Source organism: Trichoplusia ni, chromosome 6 (genome assembly GCF_003590095.1).
Source record: "Trichoplusia ni isolate ovarian cell line Hi5 chromosome 6, tn1, whole genome shotgun sequence".
NCBI classification, from domain to species: Eukaryota; Metazoa; Arthropoda; class Insecta; order Lepidoptera; family Noctuidae; genus Trichoplusia; species Trichoplusia ni.
Window position 1 is genome coordinate 15,975,564 of NC_039483.1, and position 23,300 is coordinate 15,998,863.

The 23,300-nt window shown below is 38.2% G+C and overlaps 5 protein-coding genes across 8 annotated transcripts in view; 3 read left to right on the forward strand and 2 right to left on the reverse strand.

Moving 5' to 3' along the window:
• Nucleotides 1–410: 410 nt before the first annotated feature.
• On the forward strand, nt 411–10,628 carry LOC113495269. Of its 2 annotated transcripts, XM_026873931.1 has the most exons (6): nt 411–564; nt 2,051–2,386; nt 2,736–2,955; nt 3,036–3,710; nt 4,086–4,448; nt 10,583–10,628. In XM_026873931.1, exons 2-6 carry the CDS (start codon nt 2,055–2,057, stop codon nt 10,586–10,588), a joined length of 1,596 nt encoding a protein of 531 aa, XP_026729732.1. In that variant the 5' UTR covers nt 411–564; nt 2,051–2,054; the 3' UTR covers nt 10,589–10,628. The 2 variants fall into 2 exon arrangements, with proteins under 2 accessions (XP_026729732.1, XP_026729731.1); XM_026873930.1 differs by lacking the exon at nt 10,583–10,628 and having other exon boundaries at nt 4,086–5,336.
• LOC113495268 lies at nt 6,597–10,758 on the forward strand. Of its 2 annotated transcripts, XM_026873928.1 has the most exons (6): nt 6,597–6,858; nt 8,237–8,501; nt 8,629–8,895; nt 9,031–9,217; nt 9,358–10,083; nt 10,220–10,758. In XM_026873928.1, the coding sequence occupies exons 2-6, from the start codon at nt 8,242–8,244 to the stop codon at nt 10,586–10,588; spliced, it is 1,809 nt and encodes a 602-aa protein (XP_026729729.1). In that variant the 5' UTR covers nt 6,597–6,858; nt 8,237–8,241; the 3' UTR covers nt 10,589–10,758. The 2 variants fall into 2 exon arrangements, with proteins under 2 accessions (XP_026729729.1, XP_026729730.1); XM_026873929.1 differs by lacking the exon at nt 6,597–6,858 and having other exon boundaries at nt 8,021–8,501.
• Nucleotides 10,759–10,805: 47 nt separating this feature from the next.
• On the reverse strand, nt 10,806–13,102 carry LOC113495272. Its single transcript, XM_026873934.1, has 2 exons — nt 12,641–13,102; nt 10,806–12,528 (listed from the first exon to the last, which is right to left on the reverse strand). Exons 1-2 carry the CDS (start codon nt 12,968–12,970, stop codon nt 12,202–12,204), a joined length of 657 nt encoding a protein of 218 aa, XP_026729735.1. The 5' UTR covers nt 12,971–13,102; the 3' UTR covers nt 10,806–12,201.
• A 2,003-nt stretch (nt 13,103–15,105) lies between these two features.
• LOC113495274 (glycine-rich cell wall structural protein 1-like) lies at nt 15,106–17,083 on the forward strand. 2 transcript variants are annotated; one of them, XM_026873938.1, is made up of 3 exons: nt 15,106–15,138; nt 15,502–16,276; nt 16,972–17,083. In XM_026873938.1, exons 1-3 carry the CDS (start codon nt 15,128–15,130, stop codon nt 17,008–17,010), a joined length of 825 nt encoding a protein of 274 aa, XP_026729739.1. In that variant the 5' UTR covers nt 15,106–15,127; the 3' UTR covers nt 17,011–17,083. The 2 variants fall into 2 exon arrangements, with proteins under 2 accessions (XP_026729739.1, XP_026729740.1); XM_026873939.1 differs by lacking the exon at nt 15,106–15,138 and adding an exon at nt 15,165–15,317.
• A 180-nt stretch (nt 17,084–17,263) lies between these two features.
• The window catches only part of LOC113495186, a 93,150-nt gene continuing 87,113 nt past the window's right edge, over nt 17,264–23,300 (reverse strand). Inside the window, exon 9 of the mRNA XM_026873795.1 lies at nt 17,264–23,243. Within this exon, the coding sequence (XP_026729596.1) occupies nt 22,165–23,243 (1,079 nt within the window). The 3' untranslated portion in view covers nt 17,264–22,164. The remainder of the gene's footprint in view (nt 23,244–23,300) is intronic.

Here is a 23,300-nt window from a genome sequence, read left to right on the forward strand (position 1 = left end):
ATGTGCAGAAACAATTTTAATCTAATAAAATTATAATACAACTCCTTCTCGCATCGCTAAAATTACAACCCATTGTAAGTATGCAATAAGTAAAATTCTATGAAGTTTGCATAATTATTTTTCATTCCTTACGTATCCACAATTTGGGGATATCCCCCAAATTAATCAGTATTGCCGCGTAATAATTTTCTACTAACTTGGTTGAATATGGTTTTCATTTAGAAGTTTTATTTTTCGATATCATAACATTTCTTGTGATTATTAAGTAATTTTTCTTAGTTAATTAATTATTTGTACACCAAATTGTTTGTAAACGGTTATATATATCGCATCGAATGTTAATAAAATACAAAATCCGAAAGTGACATTACTTTTAGAAGAATTTTTAATTAGTATCTAGCCTTACTGACTTGCATAAATTTAGCCGGACAGTGCTGTAAATATTGGAGAATCGTTTGAGTTTTCACATTTTAACTTACGAAGTGCAAGTGCACAGAGTTCATTGTGTTTCGTTGTAATCTTTTCGTAACTGCTTTTATTTGATAAATACCTACATACAAGAAGGTAAGCAAAAAAAAAACAAATTATATTATTGTTTATTTATATTTATATGCGTGGCATGTTTTATGGAAGGTAACTTATGGTCAGACTGTTTCATAAACACTCTGAATCACAGTGCAGTGAGAAGGTGTATAAGTAGGCAAAGAAAATAGTTTTTCTAGAACAAGTTTTCATTTAATATCAATGAACAGTAAATTAGAGTTGTCTAATGCCTTATCTTTATGTTTAATATATTTAATTATAATTATAATCTATTTTTAAAGATAATGAATATAGTGTGAAATGAAGTAGGTAACTACAACATTCTTTACCTTATTTGCTACTTAAGTAGTATAGTTAATATAATATTTTATTTTATTTTAATTTTATGATGTATATTTATACATAGGTAACTATATCATTAGGTTGTTGAAAGAAGATTTATCCCTAGACTTCTTGCATAAAACTAGTAAAAAAAGGTATGAATAAATAAAATATGAATTAAATATGTAGGAATTATTAATTATTTTATTTAAATAATATTTAAAATATATAATATTTTTTTGTTTAAGCAACACATTTTACTTTATCAAATTGTTTGAAACATATTCATATTATGATTCCTGACTTGTTAAGTTTTAAGTTGTTATGAAAAACAATGGTCTGTTTGAAAGTGGTGTAATGATCAGATATATTGTGCGGGGTGGCCAGGGTACACGTGAAAGATAGGTAGTTTGGAAGAAAAATAAGGTGGCCTTTGCCCAGCACTGAGATCTAAAACAGGAAACATAAAAAAAATATAAAAAATTTAGTCTGATATTTTTTTCAAGTATAGAGTAACAGCATTTGACTTTTTTATCACCAAATGTCTAAAAAATTTATGGAATATAAGGACCTACAAGTACTGTGGCTGTTACTGATCCATTTGTCAACTATATAATTATAGTTCTATTCAGTATATGATTGATCAGTGTTTATTCGGTTTACCCATCATAACCGGCACATCTTCAGAGTAATATTGACAAAACAATCACAAATGCCTTTAAGGAGAATTGTGCAATAGAAATTAAATTGAAGCAACATAAAATTAGGTGTAAGTTAAAACACTTAGTTTTTAAAGTTCTAAAAATTAAATATCAAGGAAATGTTAATAGGTAGGTACAAATTAACTCAACTAAGTACCAATAAAGGTATTAGGTACTATTCCCAGCACCTCATAGGATCGTCGCACACGGGCCACCGGCCACAACTACAAAACGCCGATACAGGCATATTTACTGTAGTTTATAGGGACTTGCTGCATAAGGTTGAAGCTAGAGGTCGCCACACGCTACAAAACATTGCTCGCTCTTCTATATAAACTGCATAAAAGTATAGGAAATAGCCAGTGCCAGTAGCGGCGTTTTGTGGTTGTGGCCGGTGGCCCGTGTGCGGGATCCCATATTCCCTTGAAATATATATTTTTTATAAACTTGTAGTAAATTGTGTACCTACACTTTTTGACTTTCAGCGAAATGCCAAACGAGGACAGGAATAATACTAACAGGAATAATGAGAGGGATAATCAGTATTCGTCGTATGTGGCCGGAGCCGCGATGGGTCTAATCGGTGTTGCAGCCGGCGGCGCGCTGTACTACCTGACTCGTTCGCTGATGCCGACGTCAAGACCAGCTGCACAAGGAAACCCGCCGCCTGAAGACCAAGCGCCACTAAGGTCTGCGACATCGAGGCACTCCTCGACACCCAGAATCCAAGCCAATCCTACTGCATCCACGTCAAGAAAAAGTGACAATGATTCGATCTCATCGTATCTTAGTGATTTGATGAACAGAATTTCAACATCAAGGTAAGATTTCGACGACTTCCGTGGTCGAGTGGCGTACGCACCAGTTTCAAGGTGTCGCTAGCTCTAAGGTCCCGGGTTCGATCCCCGGTCGGGTCAATGTAAAAATTCACATTTCTACATTGTCGCGGGTCTGGGTGCTTTAGCAACTTACTTTGGGTACAGAACAATGTATGTGATGTTGTCCGCATTTATTTATTTTTTTATTTTTTATTTTTTATCTCAGATAAATTGTAACAAGAATAAAACCGTCACTAGAGGCGCTAGTAGCAAGCAGAGTTTTTGAAAACAACTTCCTGCTTCTCAACATCTGCAAAATATGAAACCTTAAAAAACACATTATCTATTTCAGTGGAAGCCCAAGTGTAGCTTCGTCCAGTGTCAGAATCAGGGAGGTGCCTCCAGACAACCCCGTTATCACAAACTTGAACTCCCTGCTATCAGACATCCACGTGAGGTACATCAAACTGAAAGAGTTCGATCTCCACTACAAAGTATTCGACACCATTTTCCAAGATCTACACAAGAAAATGAAGGAAGTGGATCCGTATTACCGGAAATATTCAAGCACGGTAAGTGTTTAGGTATTTTAAGAGTGCATGTTTTCTATTAAGACCATGCAAGTTTTATTGAACACAACAATTGTTTTCAGGTTCAATTTGCTGGCAGCCACTACGATAATTTGCGTATCAAGAAGCCTGACGAATTTGACATGGATATAGTTATTGGTTTGCCATTGAACATTAAAACAGATGCTATGAACCCAACTGGAAGCGACATTCTCATCGAGCCGACATCAGCTGGCTTCGTCCAGCTTAAGATGGGCGTCCAGTTCCAACGGCTGCCGATGAGAGACAAGGAAGAATGGCTGATCAACAGAGCCGCGTATGAATGGAAGGATGACTCTAACTACCTCCTTCGGTCAAAATTCAACGATTGGTTCAAAAGTGTTGTGAACAAGGCATTAAACAAATTCGAGGTGTCTGGCAACCGACCTCTGTATTACGTCGAAGGCGTGCCTTACATTATTGACAAATCTGAGTCTGGTCCGGCTATGACGCTTCTGATTAGCAACAAATCTAGAAACTTCAAACTGGACGTCGATCTTGTGCCGTGCCTCAAGTTTCCGGAAGATCGGTGGCCCATCGGTAAGAGCTATCGGCAAATCCCACAAAAATGCAAGAAAGACTATTGGATGGTCGTCGGCAAGCCCAACAAGGAGTCTCCTAGCGTGCTCGGACAGCTGAGGTCCTGGCGTTTGGCTCTTCATAACCAGGAGAGGGAATTAATGCACAATTCTTACAACTTACGACAAGCTATTCGACTGGTGAGTAAACCTTATGCTTTCTAAAACTTTAATACGGAATTATCAAAAATGCACGCCATAACTAGGACTAGGTGTTACCTTTGTCGTAGAACCACATCCATCTATTGCGCACGACCTAGATACATCGATGAACAATATATATTTAATCAAAACATCAGATATTGTACATCCGGCTGATAATAATGATTATTTTTGACACAGATCACGGAATTTTGTTTACATTTGATACGCATTTTTTGACATAATAATTAGACTTTTACTCCCGGAACTAGTCTAATCACACCGTGCACCGTGTCTATGTTTTAAACTGACTTCATAATTTTTGTTCTTGCAATCATTTGTTAATTGCCTTCACTAAAGACTAAATTATTTCAGGTGAAAAAGCTAAGGGACTCGTTGGGAATGAAAAAGATTGCAAGTTACTACATCAAGACCCTATTTTATTGGGATGTAGTCGAAATCAATGACCCAGAATATTGGAGGAGGAACAATCCCGCGACATTGTTCAAACTGATGGTTGGGAAACTGCACCAGGCTTTAGTGGTGGGGAAAATCCCTTACTTCTGGAATAAGGACAACAATCTGATTGGCAATGTTGACAGGAAGGTCCTCAATGAATACTTGTTGAAACTAGTGCCGCTTATAGATATCCTGGACCAACCGGATAAATACAAGATGGTCGCTAAGTATCTGTTGACGCCGGAAGAGTTTGCCGATTACAATAGAAAGTTTCTACACATTTGAAGATACTTAACTCGATAAAGTATTAAGAGATGTTGATTTAGACGTGCTATAAAAGTGATACATATATTTAAATTATTTATCTCTTTGAAGTTTTTATACAAAATCTGAAATGTATATTTTATAACGTTTTACATACTTTGTGTAAGGGCAATTGCCTCTGACAGTACTCGATATTAAGTTGCCGTTATGGCTCGCATTGTGTTGGTCACCTTATCACAGCACAGATCGAGTGCTAAATGTCACCAAAAGCGTTTGTGTGATCCACGAAAGCTTGTCCTGTTCAGGTTGTGAATCCCCCGTGACAAAAGGATCGAATTATTAGACTTAATCTAATATTAAAAATCTAATGTTTAGTCCATCAGACAGTTTTTCATAAAATATTGAATACGTATTTTTATTTTATCATATCATTCAGAAATCTGTCTGTTCAAGGTTAAAATTAAGTACTCAAATAATATTTTTGCATCACATTTTTTTTGATAAGATTTAGCCTTAATTAGCCGTAATTTAAGTATTTAGGATTTGGACCATTTGAAGTAAGCTACATTTTAGTAAATAGATTTGACGTTAAAATAGGCCTTAAAAACATGTGCATAATATGATTGTGAAGCAGATTTTTTAACGATTATTTTTTGTCAGCTGATTTAATTAGATGACTAACGAACGACATGACATTTGCTTACACAGTACTTTACACTTGACAGTTGAAAATTCAATTTAAATTATGTGCAGCTAAAAAAAAGCAAGCTATTGCCTGCCTATCTGCCTATGATATTGTATGTTAGTTAAGATTCATATTTTTATGACATTGCATTTTTTAAGGTAGCAATTTTATACACATAGATGTTTGTAATTCAGAGAAATACATGGAAATGTGATATACGAATGCTTGTTCTGAGTCTGGGTATCTATGGGCTATGATTTGAATGTTTGTGAAACATGGGAGTGTCTCAATTTGATACTGACTGTTAGTAATGTGAAGCCGTTTTATTTATTAGTCGTGTTAGTATTGTCATAATAGTATAATATATAGTATATTTTATTAATATTGTAATCAACATATTTTATTCTGACTTGTTAAAATACTTTATTTATAAATTATATTTGTACCTATATTTAAATAAAGAATATTATAGTGTGAAAATGAGTTTCTTTTTGAGCATCTATACAAAAAGAGTGTTTTGTGTTTATTTATTTTTTCATAGAAATGTCTACTGCAAGTAAACTAACAATTACTTCCTTATCACTTTACCTTATAAAATATTTTAAAGAGTTTTTTTTTAAATATGTATATGCTCGTATATTGAACGTATTCAGTCGATAAGCGACGATTATTTTAATATCATTCATATTTTAATTTCCGCAGCACTTTTGTGGCAGCAGTGACATTCATTTTCGAAATAAGTTTGTTACATTTAGGTTGGTCTACAAATACTGTTATCCAGTGGCGGCCTTAGGGGGTGGCGAACAGGGCAATCGCCCGGGGCCTCGCTCTTGCGGGGGCCTCGCTCTTGCGGGGGCATCGCACCCCTAAAATTCAAATAAAGTTAGTTAACTAATTCATAAGTAAGACTATCTAAAACAAAGCTCGTTGATTTTTTGAAGTAGCAAGTACGCAGATCATTTTGTTAAGACCTTCCGCCCGGGGCCTCGCAATGGGTAAGGCCGCCGCTGCTGTTATCAATGTATACCAAAAATAAAACATACTCAAAATTTAGGGATTACCCGAACACTGTCCAGTGTTGCTGCGTCAAACGCATTTCTTCCAATTTAGAAGCTATATACTTGGCTTTATTAGCATTTTATTTTACTATTTTTTTTATTAAGATAGGTAATTAAATATTCTACCAATACATTGTGTGTAAATGGTTATTCATCTATACTAATCTATACTAATATATAAAGTTGAAGAGTTTGTTTGTTTGTTTGAACGCGCTAATCTCAGGAACTACTGGTCCAAATTGAAAAATTCTTTTTGTGTTGAATAGACCATTCATCGAGGAAGGCTTTAGGCTATAAACCATCACGCTGCGACTAATAGGAGCTAAGATATAATGTGAAAGTGTGAAAAAAACCGGGCAGGTATACCTAAATCATAACTTATATCTTCTACCCAAGGGGACGAAGTCGCGGGCAACAGCTAGTAATAGATGAAACGTTAGTAGGATGACAAGAAACGCAAGTGACGTTATACCTACCTAGAAGAAATTTTAATTTGTGTCTGGCTTCTCTTTCAGATAATTTTAGCTGTTCAATGTAGAGAATCGTTCGAGTTTTACATATTAGTTACCGAGTATTAGACTTTCTTTGTTCTTATCAAAATGACGCCAGTTTAGGAAAGTTTTACGTTTATTATTGTAATCGAGTGTTTTTATCTTTGATGTGTACTCAGGACTTGGTTAAGGTAAGAATATAAACAAAACGATACAATTAATGTATATGTGTGCGTAGCCTGTAAGTGTTGAGATTAGGAAATCTAAATTGAAACTGTTTATTAAACACAAACTCGGTGCACTATGAGTCGATGTGTACTGAGGGCCGCGTCTCATAGCAATATTTGACTAAAATAATAGTATAATATATAATATAATATTGGACAACATTCACACAACGCCATCTAGTCTCAAATTAAGCAGAGCTTGTGTTATGAGTACTAGACAACTGATAAACATACTTATATAGTTCTAAATACATACATAATATAGATAAATTACACCCAGGCACAGAACAAATGATCGTGCTCATCACACAAACATTTGTCCTGGGTGGGAATCGAACCCACGAACTCCGGGATAGCAGTCAGGGTCACTAACCACTAAACCAACAGGTCCGTCAAAAATACCTTTTAAGTCCGTCTAACCGATTTCCAAAAAATATTGGATCTGTATTTATTCTTTAATTGATTTTAAATCTCTTGTGACGTCACTTACCAGTACACTTTTTACTAGCAAGAGATGTGCTAAGTCCAACCTACCAAACTTAAGTGCTTGTAATCTTCCTTACTTTTTAATTACGCGATAAAATGAAAATTCAATATACAGATTTATATTATAAGATTGAGTCAAATACCCAGTGGAAGCGTGACAGCGCACGACTCGGTGGATAGCGGTGTCTCTCTCTCTCACAACTGCAATAGTTTTACAAGAAGAAGTGGTAGACGGTATAATGAAAAACCGTTAAATTATTGACACATTTATTTACTAATTTAATATCAATGTTAATTTTGGGTTTTTGATTATATAATCTTAATAGAAGAATATAATAGCTAATCTAATAGAAGATAATACACATTGAATGAAATCCTTCAAACTAAGTAAGACAGTTTCTGATTTCAGAATAGACACATATTCATACATTATGTGTATAATAGTATTAAGTTAGTGTACCTACATGAGTACTACAAGTTAATTAATAATAAAATCGTAAATTGTAGGACTAATTTATATCTATGGAAATATTAAATTATTAAGTAGGTCTTAAGTCACTGTTACTCGTCGACATATAATTTGATAGTATATTGGTATTACCGATCTTATTTAAAAGCTGTGATTTTTGTAGCCCTATAGCTATGGTCTCCGTTATAATGGTCTGTCTAATCGGATACGTTTATTTATGGCGGCGTATGAAAGTGAATATACCTTCATAGTCAAAATATCGATTCGAAAAGCTATGATTTTTATAGTTATCTAGACTGTTACTTACTAGAACATCTAAAAATGGGTTAAAATTGTAATCTATTTCATATGTTCTAAAGTTTATTTTTGTGTTCTTATTATCTACAGCAATTATGTCTGACCAGAAGAGAAATAATACAAGCAAGAATAATGAGAGAGACAATCAGTTTTCGTTCACGACCGGTGCTGCGGTGGGTTTGGTAGGCGTAGCGTTCGGCGGCGCGCTGTACTACATGTCACGTCAAATGACTCAGGGAAACCCGCAACCTGAAGAGGAAACACCACCAGCAACTACGACACAAACCAACTCCTTGCCTTCTAGAACTCGAACCAATGCTACTGCATGGACATCCAGTCAGAAAAACTTTAATAGGTAAGAGGAAATCAAAAGCAAACCTACAAAAAAATCAAGGTTGCAGCATGGTATGCAGAAAATTAATTAATTTTAGTCGTGTTCGAAAGACGTGTTTTCTTATAAGTGTGAGATGTTATGCCTACAGCAAAATGCCCGACGAGAGCGAAAATCGTACTGACGGGAATAAAGACAAAGCTAAGGAGTTTCTGACGGTGTTCACTGGTGTGTTTGGAGTGTTGGACTTTGTTCACGATGGGCAGCTGAGCTATATAGCTCGGTCACTGGTACGGAAGCCAAGACCTGCTGACCAAGGAACGCCCGAGGAACAAGAACCTACTGCATCGACATCGACACGTTCCGATCCGGTTTCCTCGTATCTTAGTGATTTAATCAACAGAATTTCCACATCAGGGTAAGATTTTTAGCACCGAAATAATTTGTCGTTTATTTATTGGTATTTGTATTAAACCAAACCATAGTATTAGATTTTTAACCTTCTTTATAGTACTAAACAAATGTATCGATATAAAGTTTCGATCGTTTTTAGGGACACAAAGGAAGCTCCAGAAAACCCCGATATCACCAATTTGAACTCCCTGCTATCAGACATCCACGTCAGATACAGCAAACAGAAAGAGTTCGATCTCCACTACAAAGTGTTCGACGCCATTTTCTTAAAACTACACACGAAAATGAAGGAAGTGGATCCGTATTACCGGAAATATGCAAGCACGGTAAGTGTTTATTTTAAGAAGGCAAGATTTCTATTAAGCTTATCATGGAAGTTTTATTGAACATAACGATATTTTTAGGTTCAATTTGCCAACAGTATTCTTTTAAACTTACTACAGATTTTTTATCCAATACAACACAGGTATTTTTAGGTCCCGCTAGCTGGCAACCACTACGGCATAATATACACATAAAGAAACCTGATAAATTTGACATGGATATAGTTATTGGTTTGCCCTGGAACATCGAAACTGATGCTTTGAACCCAACTGAGAGCGGCATTATCATCGAGCCGACATCAGCTGGCTTCGTCCAGCTTAAGATGGGCGTCCAGTTCCAACGGCTGCCGATGAGAGACAAGGAAGAATGGCTGATCAACAGAGCCGCGTTTCAATGGAAGGATGACTCTAACTACCTCCTTCGGTCAAAATTCAACGATTGGTTTAAAAGTGTTGTGAACAAGGCATTAAACAAATTCGAGGTGTCTGGCAACCGACCTCTGTATTACGTCGAAGGCGTGCCTTACATTATAGACAAATCTGAGTCAGGTCCGGCTATGACGCTTCTGATTAGCAACAAATCTAGAAAGTTCAAACTGGACGTCGATCTTGTGCCGTGCCTGAAGTTCCCGGAAGATCGGTGGCCCATCGGTAAGAGCTATCGGCAAATCCCACAAAAATGCAAGAAGTACTATTGGATGGTCGTCGGCAAGCCCAACAAGGAGTCTCCTAGCGTGCTCGGACAGCTGAGGTCCTGGCGTTTGGCTCTTCATAACCAGGAGAGGGAATTAATGAACGATTCTTATGACTTCCTCCTCTTCAAATCGAGTCAAACAAAAGAAAACTGCTCACGACAAGCTATTTGGCTGGTAAGTAAACATTATGTTATGCTCTCTTAAAGTGTACATTTGTTGACAGATTATGTTGAAGATGTATGGCAATAGTAGCATCTAACCATAGTATGGTTATACTACTAGAATCACTAACGGCTTTTAATGATTTCAGATGAAAAAGCTACGAGAATCGTTGGGAATGGAAATAATTACATGTTACCATGTAAAAACCCTATTTTACTGGAATGCGGTAGAAAGCATGGACGCAGATTATTGGAGGAAGAACAATCTTGCGAGCCTGTTCAAGCTGATGGTGGGGAAACTGCACCAGGCTTTAGTGGTGGGGAAAATCCCTTACTTCTGGAATAAGGACAACAATCTGATTGGCAATGTTGACAGGAAGGTCCTCAATGAATACTTGTTGAAACTAGTGCCGCTTATAGATATCCTGGACCAACCGGATAAATACAAGATGGTCGCTAAGTATCTGTTGACGCCGGAAGAGTTTGCCGATTACAATAGAAAGTTTCTACACATTTGATCGGGAATACTCATGGTAGTCTTATAGTGTTACCAAGATTTTAATTTAGAGGTGCTATATGCTTATAATTAAGATATTTAAAATTGTTTAACATTGTGATGGAGAGATTAAATTTTTACAACTTTGAAGCATAGACCATGTTCCAAGAAAATAATAACTTTATAATATTATTGTTTGTCTATTGTTGAGACTAATTTAATTTCATATTTATTATCATTGAATTTTAAAACATGATACACTCACACATTACCGATACATTTATAAATATTTTATTATGTGTAAGAATAATACAAGTAAAGTTAAATAACCTTTGCATTAGGTATTTTAAGTGACAGTAGAAAAACGGAAATCCTATTAAAGATCTTTAAAATGATGAATTCAAATTTTTGGATTTCCGCTTTTGTATTGTCACTTAGGTACCTAGTATTAAGATTTAAAACACACTTAATATTTTCACTAAAATACGGCTGAATAACGTACTTAAGATAAACACAGCGTACAGCGAAACTCAAAATATTTTCATTTTGTGAAAAAATCAAAGTTTAACAAACATAATAGTTTACACCTATATCTAAATGCTACTTAAGTCACATACAGATTAAATATAAGCAATGTCGTTAGATTCTAAATATTGGAAGAAATCGCCAACTCGTGAGCTAGCGAGATCAATGTTTAAACCTTCCTTATATACGGGAGGAGGCCTGTGCCCAGCAGTAAGACGAATATAGGCTGGTAATACACATTTATACCTACAGTCATGTTAATATACCATAATAAGGTATTTGACAAAAAAAAAAACTAATTAGTCCGTCATAAAAATTTTCGAAAGATATTGGATACGTATCTTTTATTTTATATCGTAAACAAAAAATCAACGGGATACAGTGATTTAAAACGTTGTGTGACGACACTTAAAAGTGTTTGTTTTAAGCCCCCACTACCGAATAGAAGGGTGAAAAATACGTATTCAATATTTTTTTGCAAACGGTGTGACGCAGTGGCGTAGCGTGGGTCGTCGCCCGGGGCGGAGTCAAAATGTGCCGCCCTATATGACGTCATAAAATAATTGGCAGTTTAAAAAAAAACCACTTTTTAAGGCCAAAATACTAAATTTTGGGTTTCACAATAAAGAAGTAAATTTTTTTTTTAGCTTTTCTGTCTTTTTTGTTACTTATAGTAAATATTAAAATCTATAAATGGAAAAAATAACGATAAATTTTTCACGAAGTTACAGCTATTTATTTATGAGGGCGCGCGCGGCACAACGAAATTTTACATTAAAAATTCATATCATATTAACTATTGGCCAAGAGACAGCTAAATTTTGCTTTTTTCGAAAATTTATTTGTTTGACTGACGAAAAATCTCAATTTGGCCACCCTTCTGATAGTGGCGCCCGGGGCGGTCCGCCCCTCCGCCCCCCCCCCCCCCCATCGCTACGCCACTGGTGACGGAATATACAGACTTTAGTTATTAGATTCAGTCAAATACCCTATTTAGTTATGTTCATACTTCCACAATATTAAGTTTATAAACGCAGTATTGATAGCTGTTGGGCACTACTCGCTCAGGGTAATCGTGAATTTGGCGGAACATACTCGCAACTATCTTCTTTAACAGTGATCATGTGATACCTGCGCATCCCGCATGCGCGCATTCCATAGAATGTGATGAATATCATTCATCACCGTTTCTTTCATTGTAAAATTATGTATTTTTCGTATCTTTTTGACAACAAGTTTTCCAAAAATGTCGCAATCGTCGTCACCAGAGGCTCCAATAGTACAAGAGGCTTTTTTCACTCGTTTAGCGCCGGGAGCCGCTTGTCGAGGTGGATTAGCATTCGTTTCAGTAAGAGAACGTCCTGTATTTTGAACAGACCATTCTTTTTTTTGTTCAGCTATATTCCTCCCCTGATCTTCGCTGTCGTCTTCGCTAGTCTAACGAAAAATACACTTTTTTTTACAAATGAATAAATAAGAAATCAATACATAAATTGAAAGTCGAGTGTATATTAATAAAATGAAATTAATATAATTTATCTTTTCTTACCTCATTATTGTCTGTCTGTGTTTCGTACACCGGCCCCAAAAAGCTATGTAGGGCGTCAAATGCAAACCAAGTTATTTGTTCAGGCTCCTCTCCATTTCTAATAGCCTTCCTTTTCCTATTTATAATTGATCGGTAGCCCGCCATGAGCGAATCACGTTTCTTCTTCATATCGTCAATTTTACAATCCCAGCCCAGACTATTGTGGATCCTCACCCAAGCGTTATGAACAAGTTCTATTCCCTTTTGGCCCTTGGCCATTGATTTCCATAATATTGGTTCACTTTTGTAGTGTTTTATAAAGATTAGAATTCGTTCTTTCGACCACTCCATTTTTTCTCGCCGTAACACGTCCGCTATGCGCTTGTATTAGCGCCAACTGACTGAAGTACGCCCAAATCCGAGTCCCTGTCCGCAGGAACTTCATCACGATGAAATCGATCGTCGTGCAAACGAGCGAACATTCGTGGAGAGCCGAAGTTTATGAAAAAAACTGCATAGCATTTTGATTATTTTTACCCAAAAATAATATTTGATGCAATATTCGTGTAAATAGTTGTTCAGTCTTCTTTTTAAATCAATTAATGCATGAATAGTGTGTGAGTGTGACATAGAACGCGTCCCGCTCACACATACACACACATGCGTGAGTCGTCGTATCGCCGAATGTACACATTTACACAGCTCGCATTTGAAATCGATATTGAGTTACTGACGCGATACGAATGTTTCCGACGTCGGTAGTTCGGGTGCGAAACCGATGTTCGATTCATACGGATTCGCCCGAACAATCGACGTTCACACGAATGTTTAGCTGTAATGTGATGTGGCGCAAATGAGGATAAGTATCGCGACTTGTTTCGGTATATGCGTCGTTATATTTATTTAGATATCTGGAAAAGAAGTCGCTAGTTGCTGAAGGAGTATTGTCGTGGTTTTTCTTATGGTTATTTTTTTAGGAATAGAATGCAATTATGTGTTTATTTGTAAGAGTACAGCGTTACATATAACGAAGCCCATAATGTTCTGCTGTTTCCAGCGTTTGAAAATTTTCAGGCCTAGAACGAAAATAAGGAATTATAAAATTGCAAATATAGTTTAAATTTCAATGACAAATCTATTAATAAATTGGATTTGGATTCCGCAGGTCGAAAGTTCCGCAAAGCCATCAAGTTGCGTTACCATATTAGGTTAACATGAAGGAACACTTAATAGGCCTCATAGATATTATCGTAGACACAAGAAACTCTCTAAAATCTCACGTCAACCACAGACGAAATGAAGAAACAAATGTCATTTCTCTGCCAAAATTGTAACTAAAACAAAATAATTAATTTGGTTAAACATGTACCAAAAATGAACACAAAAATAGCAATAAAATACCAGTTGATGTGGAGGGAGTGATGGGGGACCGCGAAAACAACTGGGTGCCGATAGTTGCCGGGGTGGTTGTCGGTGCGGGGATCCTGACCCTGTTGTACAAGATGTTCTTCTCTCAGAAAACTGAGCAGCCGCAGCCAGTTATGGTCAAGATCATGAGGCCCAACCAGCAGATGAACGCGCCCTACAAGTGCACCTGCGAGTTGGGTGGAAGTGATCGTGTAAGTAGTAGATAGATGAAAGATGAAAGATAGTTATGACAATATTGGAGGATGTAGGTATCTATATTTAAAACGATTGTATTATTTTGATTATAAGAGTAGGAAGGTCTATATGGACAGACCCACAATAGAGATAATGTATCAACAATTTGCCGTAAACGGTAAAAAATGGTACCTATACCTAATTAATATAATATCCCACCATTTTAACACTGCGTCTCAAACTAAGTAAAGCTTGTATTATGAGTAATAAAAAACTGATAAACATACTTATCTATACCTATTTCTGAATACATACATATTCAGACATATCACACCCAGACATAAATAGTTCTATAAGAAATTATCTGTGCGTCTCCTGTACATAATTGGGGTTTGCTTGAAACAATAATTACATGAATGGACTAAAAAGCACCAACAAGAGTAACTATTCTTGTTGCTAAGGATTTACTTTTTAGAAACGTTGAAGCGCAGGAAGATTACAACAGAGGTTAGATAATAAGCGCAACAATATGCATCCCTGATTTTATCTAAAAATTGTAGAATATGCGTACCAGATCTTACTTTTCTTCCAAGGAACTTCCAAACCACACCAAACTCTTTTCAAACTGCTTTTTAATGAAGTTTCGTTATCTGTACCTTTTCAGTGTCAAGTTCACAAGAAGCAGCAGGCGAGCGAACAAGGAGCTCATAGCTCCTAGACAGAACAAAAAATAACATAGCATGAACGTCAGATCGCTGTCATGTGTTACGGTGACATCAAATAAAATGAAACTATACAATAATGTTACATAAATAAACGCTTTACACATAATCATGATTTTAATTATAAAATTGAACCAATAAAAATGGATGAAATGTCAACAAGACCCGTTATTTTAAATATATAATGTGTGATTGGTGAGTCTTCTTGTTTTTAGATTGTGAATCAGTGACGGTCTGGAAGGAAGGAAGGTAGGGAAAGTAAACATTGTGTGGATAAAAAAATAGCGTGAAGGACTAATCCGCTAGTCCAGGAGGTCCACGAAATAGACTGTCCTCTCTCCTGGATTACTGAATTGTAATATCTTACGAAAAGGGTAACTAACTTTGAAATGGGTGTGTTTGTAATATTTTGAAAATATTCGTAGCTCTTTCGATGTTATTCATTCCACTCTAAAAAATTAGAGATTCCCTAACTTTTTTTTTGACCTAGTTCATTTGGAGTTATATAACGTTATGTTCATTTAGGTATTCCTACATAAAGTGAGTACTTATTTCCAGTGCCGAAGAACAAGAGCGTAAGAGAAAAGAAAAAGAACGAGTGAGGAGGAATGAGGTAGCCCACGCGGCTGAGGCGGAGGTGGTGGCGACAGTAGCGGCGAGCCGCGAGCCACCGCCGCCGCCACGCTTCACCATGCTGCACGCCGCGCTCGCCACGGCCACCTGCATGCTCGCACTCGCCGCACTTATCTTCACCAAAGCCTTTGGACCTCAAAACATCGCGCACGCGATATTTTCGAAAGTGGGACTCGGACACATATTCCAGAGGACCGACGGAACGTCTGCCGGCGGGAAAATGCACGGCGATGCCATGTACGTGGGGACAGCTCACGGTGGGGCAAGGCACGCCGGAGCAGCGCATGGCGGGGCAACGCATGGCGCGGCAGCGCATGGCGGAGCAGCGCATGGCGGAGCAGTGCATGGCGCGGCAGCGCATGGCGAGGCAGCGCATGGCGGAGGCTCGCATGGCGGGGGTTCGCATGGCGGAGGCTCGCATGGCGAGGGATCGCATGGCGGAGGATCGCACGGCGGTGGATCGCACGGCCGAACAACACATGGCGGGGTTATGGATGACGGTACAATGCGCGACGGGATAACGGAAAACGGAGCGATAGTGGACGGGAAAAAAGTAGACCAGAAATTATATGACAAGCATGTTATCGACGGCAAAATAATGGTCGACGGGGAAATGGTGGATATCGGCTCTGCAGCCGGCCTTGAAGCCTTGCGACGACTAGCGTCAGCGTGCCCAGTCAAACTTGATCCGGCAAAGCGGGTGAGTCATATCAATATCTTCTAAAAGTACAGTCAAAGGTTGCGAGGGCAGAATACCGATTTCTTCTAGGATTAATTTGCGTATCACAAAGAAAAACATTCTATTACCAGCCTACGTGTACGTAGGCCTACCTGTGACTCAGATACGAGGTTGCACAATCACACGATACGAAGTCGTAATTTTTGCGTATTTGGACTGGAATCGATGAGAAGAAGAATAATTAATCGAATGTTAAATTCGTAATTTGTGTACGTCGATCATAACCGTAGCCGTTTGAAAATGTTTATGAACTTTACTCGACAGCGTTAGTGTAAATAATGTTTATCCAATAATTTGATACAAGGCAGTGTAAAATGCTCCAATATTCAAAATACGACACAACGCCAATTTTACTTACACTACATTATTTTTTCAAGCTTAGTGCATATACTTATCCATGGATTGGGACCTAGGGTTTTGACATAGAACAGGAATTGTGAGGTGACTAGAAACTAAAAACATAGTAACAGCAGTGTTTTCCTAAATAACAATTTATTTTTCTTGGGCACCAACCTATTTGCCCATCGTGGGGTTCAGGGCGAAACTCCCTTTACATAGGGAGGCCTATGTCCAGCGGTGGATCGTGAAGATCTAAGTCGAAGTAATTTGTTAAGTTATCGACCATTAAAGGATACGGATAATGTTTTTTCTTTCAGAGGTGGCCTCTAGAGGGAGAAACAGAAGAAGGAAAATAAGAACCATCTCTCCATACAAAACAATAATCATGAAATACAGGTTCTTGTGACATAAAATAAACATTTAATGTGGTGCACTGTCTTATTTATTACTTCAGTATTATAAAATTTAACGCCACATTAGTACATAATTCATAGTTTTTCGGTAAATAATGTAACGGGATGCTCGTTGTATCATTTAAGTTTGAATCTGTGGTACCATTTTTTTTAAATGGGGTAGCTTTCCATAGAACGTCAGAAAAAAAAACAACCATTTTTGAAACAAAATATATTTAATACGACCTTCATTTTACAAATTTCTCGTTCAGTAACTGCCTAATCGGCTTCATCTATAACTATAATAAGTCTGGGCTTGTAAATGACACAACCGTATAAGAAAATGTTCTACATTAAACCGTTAGTGCCTTAAAAAACAAGGAACGTTAGGAGCTATGTACACAAAACTTAAATAACACGACATTCACGGCCGACTGTATTGACGCCTCATCACGCAGCACCAATATAAAATGGTATTGCATCGCTCAAATATAACTGTCAATACATTATTATGCTTGTTACTGCCATGGAGTCAACTAAGTGGCTCTTGTCTCATTTTAAATGACAATATTTAAGAAATATTACACAAGTATCAGGAACGTGGCCATCTAAGATTAAACCACAGTAAAATAGCCTCTGTAACATATACCGGTAACATATACCTACATGAACATAATTATATTACTTTTTATCACTTTAAGCAGGAATTAAGAGACACATAAAAATGTTTGAACAAAGGCTTCGCTGTCGCAGTGTTATGAAAGATATTTACTGTTCCCTTTTCGAAACTAAGTTGAACTTTTTTCTACGAACTCTTTTTTTTCTCTTTAATCTAAACCCAACATTGTTTTGTTCAAAGTGTTCTATATTGTAATTTCTGGATATTCAAGAGAACTTTCTCGCCCCCATATTACGTAGGTGTGTCATTACAATCGGTCGTGTGTTGTCGTTAAAACCTAAGTATTTAAAAATAACTAATAATTACCTACTCTGTAACTGATATGCTTATTGCGGTGTAACTTTGTCCCTTCCTCAAACTAAATACAAGACCTTACTAATTGGCAGGTGCGAATTAGTGCTGAAACGTTTTTTATATAATTAAAATAATTGAGAAAAGTTACACCTAAGGTGACAATAATATTTTCTCGATTCGAAAACAAATAGAAATATTAGAAACTCATGCGAAAATATACATTATTAATCGACTCCTTTTGTTGTTTGCTTTAGCTACATGCATTTTGAGTTTCGTAGGCTAATTTCAGTTGTTTTTGATTAATTTAGCTGCGTCCGTTGCATATAATTAGTATTTATTCTAACATCAATGGTATCTGTTCATTCACGCTGTCAAACCAATATCGTATCGACTAAAACTTAAAATGGCGGGAAACGTTTGACAGATACCAAAGATGTCGCCAATCACAATATTAAATACGACATTGTATCTAACAATGTTTCTATTGCACAAAATATTAAGTCGATACTATTTCACGCATTAATTTGTTATAGTAATTTAAAGAATTAAAAAAAATCAAATCAAGATGTGCATTGTGGAACATATTTTTTCTTATTAATAGTCAAATGTTGAAGATTTAAATTTTACTGATCAAATACGAATTTGTCTATCAAAACTATTGGAAGTACGAATTGCTTAATATAAATATTAAGATGGAAACTAATATATGATAAGTAGAAGAGATTTATACCGAAATCGATATCTATAACTGTTAAGTGATCATATTTGCGATGTCAACCTATTATTATAACAACACAATCATTATTATGGTCAAATTTCAACATGGTTCATTCATACACCTCGATCTAAGTGAGACTGTTGTTCTAATATATTGTAAGTTATTATAATTCAAACTTTCAAAAGTTGTCGATTAATTCGTAAAGCAAGAAAATGAACAATATGACAACAGATTCGATTTATCAGTCGATCAAAAACCGAGGGTTGATTGACAAAGTTGCCATCGCAAATAAGATAATAATAACAACATCAAAATATTGAAAATGTTTGACAAACTTGAATTTATTTCACACATCACAATGTCTTAAATTGAATTTTAATAACGCTAAAATGCGTTCTATTACCTTACAATTATAGTTAGGTACAATTTGTTCTATAATAATATCATATTCGATTTATGTCGAATAAGTTGTAGACAGAATTCTATTTAAGTAGTGTCTCGACAGTTCGCAAAATTCAAATGTAACATGACACATATAATACAATGAAATGGGAATAAAAATGGGATTCACTAATATAATCGGCTATTTAAACAATGGTATATATATACAGCAACGACTTCAATATATAACATAACAGATTGCTGGTATAAGGGCCTGCGTACACGAGGCAACACAAGTCACTGATACCTGCGACATTGCCTGTATGACGGCATTGCTAGAGACAAAACTTCTCGCCGTCAGAGATTTATGTCGCATCGTATACGTAGGACCCGCTACGATGAAAGCTAATACTATTCTTATAAGACAGTGTTATTGAACGACTTAATAAAACAGATGCTATAATGAGAAAAACATAAAATGGTTGTTCCTTAATAAAGGAATTATCTTAACGGTTTTCGATACAATACCTAGGAACATTCTCAATACCCACTGTCTTATATCCATAGTAGTCTGTCTCTGACAGATTGCTGCAAAAAAGCTGCTAAGTAGTTCCTCTATCAGTCTTAGTGTCCAATTAGTGCCCATTTGACATTAACTGGTACCATAAATAGTACTTTTCGCTACTTTCCTTTACGCACTTATAGTAATATAGTACTCGCTACTGGCAAATGGGGTAAGTATCGATCGAAATGCGTTCAAATCTAATAGGTAAATAGCAACATTACAATTTGTACCACCTGTCAATATTACACGATATTACACCTTCCCCACTAGGTATAGAGTATAAAATTGCGTGTAGTTTTAAAGATGGTACAGCTACCGAGGACAAAAGCATTTCATCGCCTAATTATGGACGGACACGTAATTGCTCATTCATATATAAATAAAGAAGAGTTCCAACACTAATTCCAAGTTACGTCAGCCGCGACGACATGCCGCGACGTTCAGATAAATACAGAAATTGGACACGACTTGAGTAAACTGAGTGTATCCATCTTCTGTACAACAAGAACAAAGTATAAAAGTCTATATCTATTTCAACTGTTAACGATAGCTGCAATTGAATTTCGGAACGAAACGACAAAGTGAATCAGGCACTTGGATTAATAAGTGAAATCATATTTTTTTTGGCACTGACAACTATACCGCTGCGGCGGATCGTGTGTTTCACAATTTTATCTCAACATTTTATATTTACACCATGTATACCCTGACTTTAACAATATAACCATGATTTTAAAGTAAAATATACTATAAGATGACAATGATATTTAAATACACCACGTTAATACTGTATTTACAAAAATATGATATTATTTTAACATTACATTATGTGTTGCCAGATATTTACTGCTTTTCGTGTGAAATTAACGTATATTTTCTATAAATATTTTTTTACATACTGTAAAAAATACTATTTGGATTATGACATTTGTTTGTTTGAAGTGTTACCATCGTATTTAAAACAAAATTTACGAGGAACTGTATTATTATTGGTAATTATTTTTCTAGCTTTCCTTCTATTTATTGTAACGTCGAATAACTGGCAACACAAAATATTTTTTTCTCTATAGTTCGGTCTGATTTTTGACACATATTTGTACATTATATTTTGTTTAGAGGAAACCGGAGGGTGGAATGAGAGGGATCGACAAAACAAAGTCGCCGCTACAAATAAGTCCGAAAATGTATAAATAAAGTATTATGTTCGATTTCCTTACGACTTTGATTTGTGAATCCATTTTTGCGGTAAATATGCGTACATTTAGTTAATGTCGATAGCATTTTATTTGTTAATGTACGCACATTTAAATGATGCTCAGAGAAAAATATTAAAAATATTGTTTGTAAGTCCACACCATCCTTCTTTACACATTAATACGACGGATTTCGACAGAGGCGGCGCGTTTTATAAGACTAGCAACGCGACACCGAGTTTATTTGTAACTATATACTTTAGGACGTATTTTGCCCGTATATTATGAGTATACATATATTTTATCAAGTAAGATAAATATAAATAAGAAAAATGATCTTTTTAAAGTAAATAATAAATTTAAAATAATTATAAATGACTTTGTCGAAGATTAACGAAATATAGCGATTGCATCTTTGTAAAGTTAAATATAAATAAGAACCTTAACGTAATCAGCTGAAAACTGTTAACGTAATATATTTAGTTCAGTACTAATCTGTAGCCAACGTTTATAAGTTTTATTATGACAATCAATTTTAAATTTAAATTATGTACACACTTAAATTATCTGTAAACTGGCAAGTAATATTTAATACTGGAAAAAAATAAAAATAAATTATAAAGTTAACGAATAGTAACCTAAAATTAATTATTATTTACATGTTGCAACTCTGCATCTGATGTGTAAGCGAAATCAAAGTTCAGAACGCAATGTCGTCTATAATATTTAGACTAAAACGACTAAAAGGCCTTCATAATATACGGATAGGCCACGTTATAAAGGACTATTCAACCACACATTGACTATATCACCGATAATTTCGACTAATCTCCGCTACAACCTTCTTTGTAATCTCAATTACTTCCGTCTTTATCGTAAATATAAATAAAGTACGAAGTTACAATCAGTCAAACAAACTCGATTTGATGCCAAACCGGGCGCGGCCCGGCCGGCTGAAGTACAGGCTTCCGTCCTCGAAGGGCATCATTGGCACTAGCCTTGGAAAATACTGATTTTACAATTATTGTGATCAAATATTCTTAACACGTGAATAATGAATAGTTAGCTGCGCTCAGCTGCTAACAATAAAAATATTATTATCATCTGTAAACACTATGGAAGTCACGAGTCCCAGGATCCGGAGATCCGAAGTGGAGGCAACACATCGGCACCGCGCCACGCTGAAGAACTGTAGTACAGCAGTGTAGGTGAGGCCTGCGGGAGGCCGGCGGGGCCACGTACGTATCTAGTGAGGGGAGCGAGCCGCCGGGCGGCCGCGGGCCTAGCGCTATGACTTCTTGTCGAACAGCGGCAGCTTGGACTTGACGGCGCCCTCACAGATCATGAGCCGCTGCTGCGCCACGCACTTGCGGCGCTCGGGCGCGGGCGCGGCCAGCCGGAAGCGCGAGTGGCCGCGCGACCGCTCGCACGTGAAGTCCGCGCCCTTGCGCTCGAAGTACTCCACGATCTTACTGATCTGCGCCGAGCGCACGTGGCGCGGCACCCGCTCGTCGCAGTACAGGCTGTCCGAGCCCGCCAGGCTGGCCACGTCCTCGCTGCTGTCCGTGTACACGCTGGACGAGCGCACGGCCGCCGCCCGCGCGCGCGCGCCCGCCGCGCCCCCGCAGCAGCACTGGCTGAGGATGTGGTACTCGTAGGGCTCGCCCTCGCCCTCCGAGCCCGAGTCGGGCGCGTCGTCCGCGCGCCCGCACAGGAAGGGCTCGGCGCCCGGCGCGGGCTCGCGCGCGTCCAGCGCCCGGTCGTAGGCCAGCAGGCAGGCGGCGCACAGCGTGGCGCGCGCCGGGCCCGGCGCGGGCGCGGGCCGCGGGGACGCCGCGCGCCGCCGCCACCAGCAGCGCGGGCAGCCCACCAGCGAGCAGGCGCACACGGCGGCGCGGGCGCGGCCGGCCGCGCGCGCGCCGCACAGCTCCTCGTTGGCCACGGAGAAGATGCCGCTCTCGCAGGAGCCGCGGCGCGGCGGCGGGCGCGCGTCCAGGCTGCCGCGCCGCGACAGCGCGGGCGAGGACGGCAGCGAGGCGGCGCGCGCGTCGTCCGACAGGTCCAGCGCGCGGGACGCGGCGCGCGGCGGCGAGGGCAGCTCGGCGCAGGACGCGGAGCCCGGGTGCGGCTCCAGGATCTTCTTGACGCCGCGGAAGGCGGCCAGCGAGTCGCGCGCGGGCGCGGGCGCGGCGTGCGCGTCGCGCAGCAGCATGACGTGCGCCAGGCGCGTGAGGCGCGCGAGGCGCCCCCCGCCGGCGCCGCGCCCCGCCAGCGCGCCCGCGGACCGGTGCGCGCCCCCGCCGCGCGCGCCCCCCGCCAGCCGCGCCGCGCCCCACTCCAGCTCCGACAGAGAGCGACGGTGTTGAACTGTAGCGTACCATAAACTCTCATTAGAACAAATCCAATCCTTAGACAAATCAAACT

Coding starts and splice junctions, on each gene's coding strand:
- LOC113495269 (XM_026873931.1), top strand. CDS start 2,055: ATGCCAAACGAGGACAGGAATAATACTAACAGGAATAATGAGAGGGAT. Junction 2,956..3,035: donor ACCGGAAATATTCAAGCACG/GTAAGTGTTTAG, acceptor AATTGTTTTCAG/GTTCAATTTGCTGGCAGCCA. Junction 3,711..4,085: donor TACGACAAGCTATTCGACTG/GTGAGTAAACCT, acceptor AAATTATTTCAG/GTGAAAAAGCTAAGGGACTC.
- LOC113495268 (XM_026873928.1), top strand. CDS start 8,242: ATGTCTGACCAGAAGAGAAATAATACAAGCAAGAATAATGAGAGAGAC. Junction 8,502..8,628: donor AGTCAGAAAAACTTTAATAG/GTAAGAGGAAAT, acceptor TTATGCCTACAG/CAAAATGCCCGACGAGAGCG. Junction 9,218..9,357: donor ACCGGAAATATGCAAGCACG/GTAAGTGTTTAT, acceptor AATACAACACAG/GTATTTTTAGGTCCCGCTAG.
- LOC113495272 (XM_026873934.1), bottom strand. CDS start 12,970: ATGGAGTGGTCGAAAGAACGAATTCTAATCTTTATAAAACACTACAAA. Junction 12,529..12,640: donor CACAGACAGACAATAATGAG/GTAAGAAAAGAT, acceptor ATTTTTCGTTAG/ACTAGCGAAGACGACAGCGA.
- LOC113495274 (XM_026873938.1), top strand. Junction 16,277..16,971: donor AACTTGATCCGGCAAAGCGG/GTGAGTCATATC, acceptor TTTTTCTTTCAG/AGGTGGCCTCTAGAGGGAGA.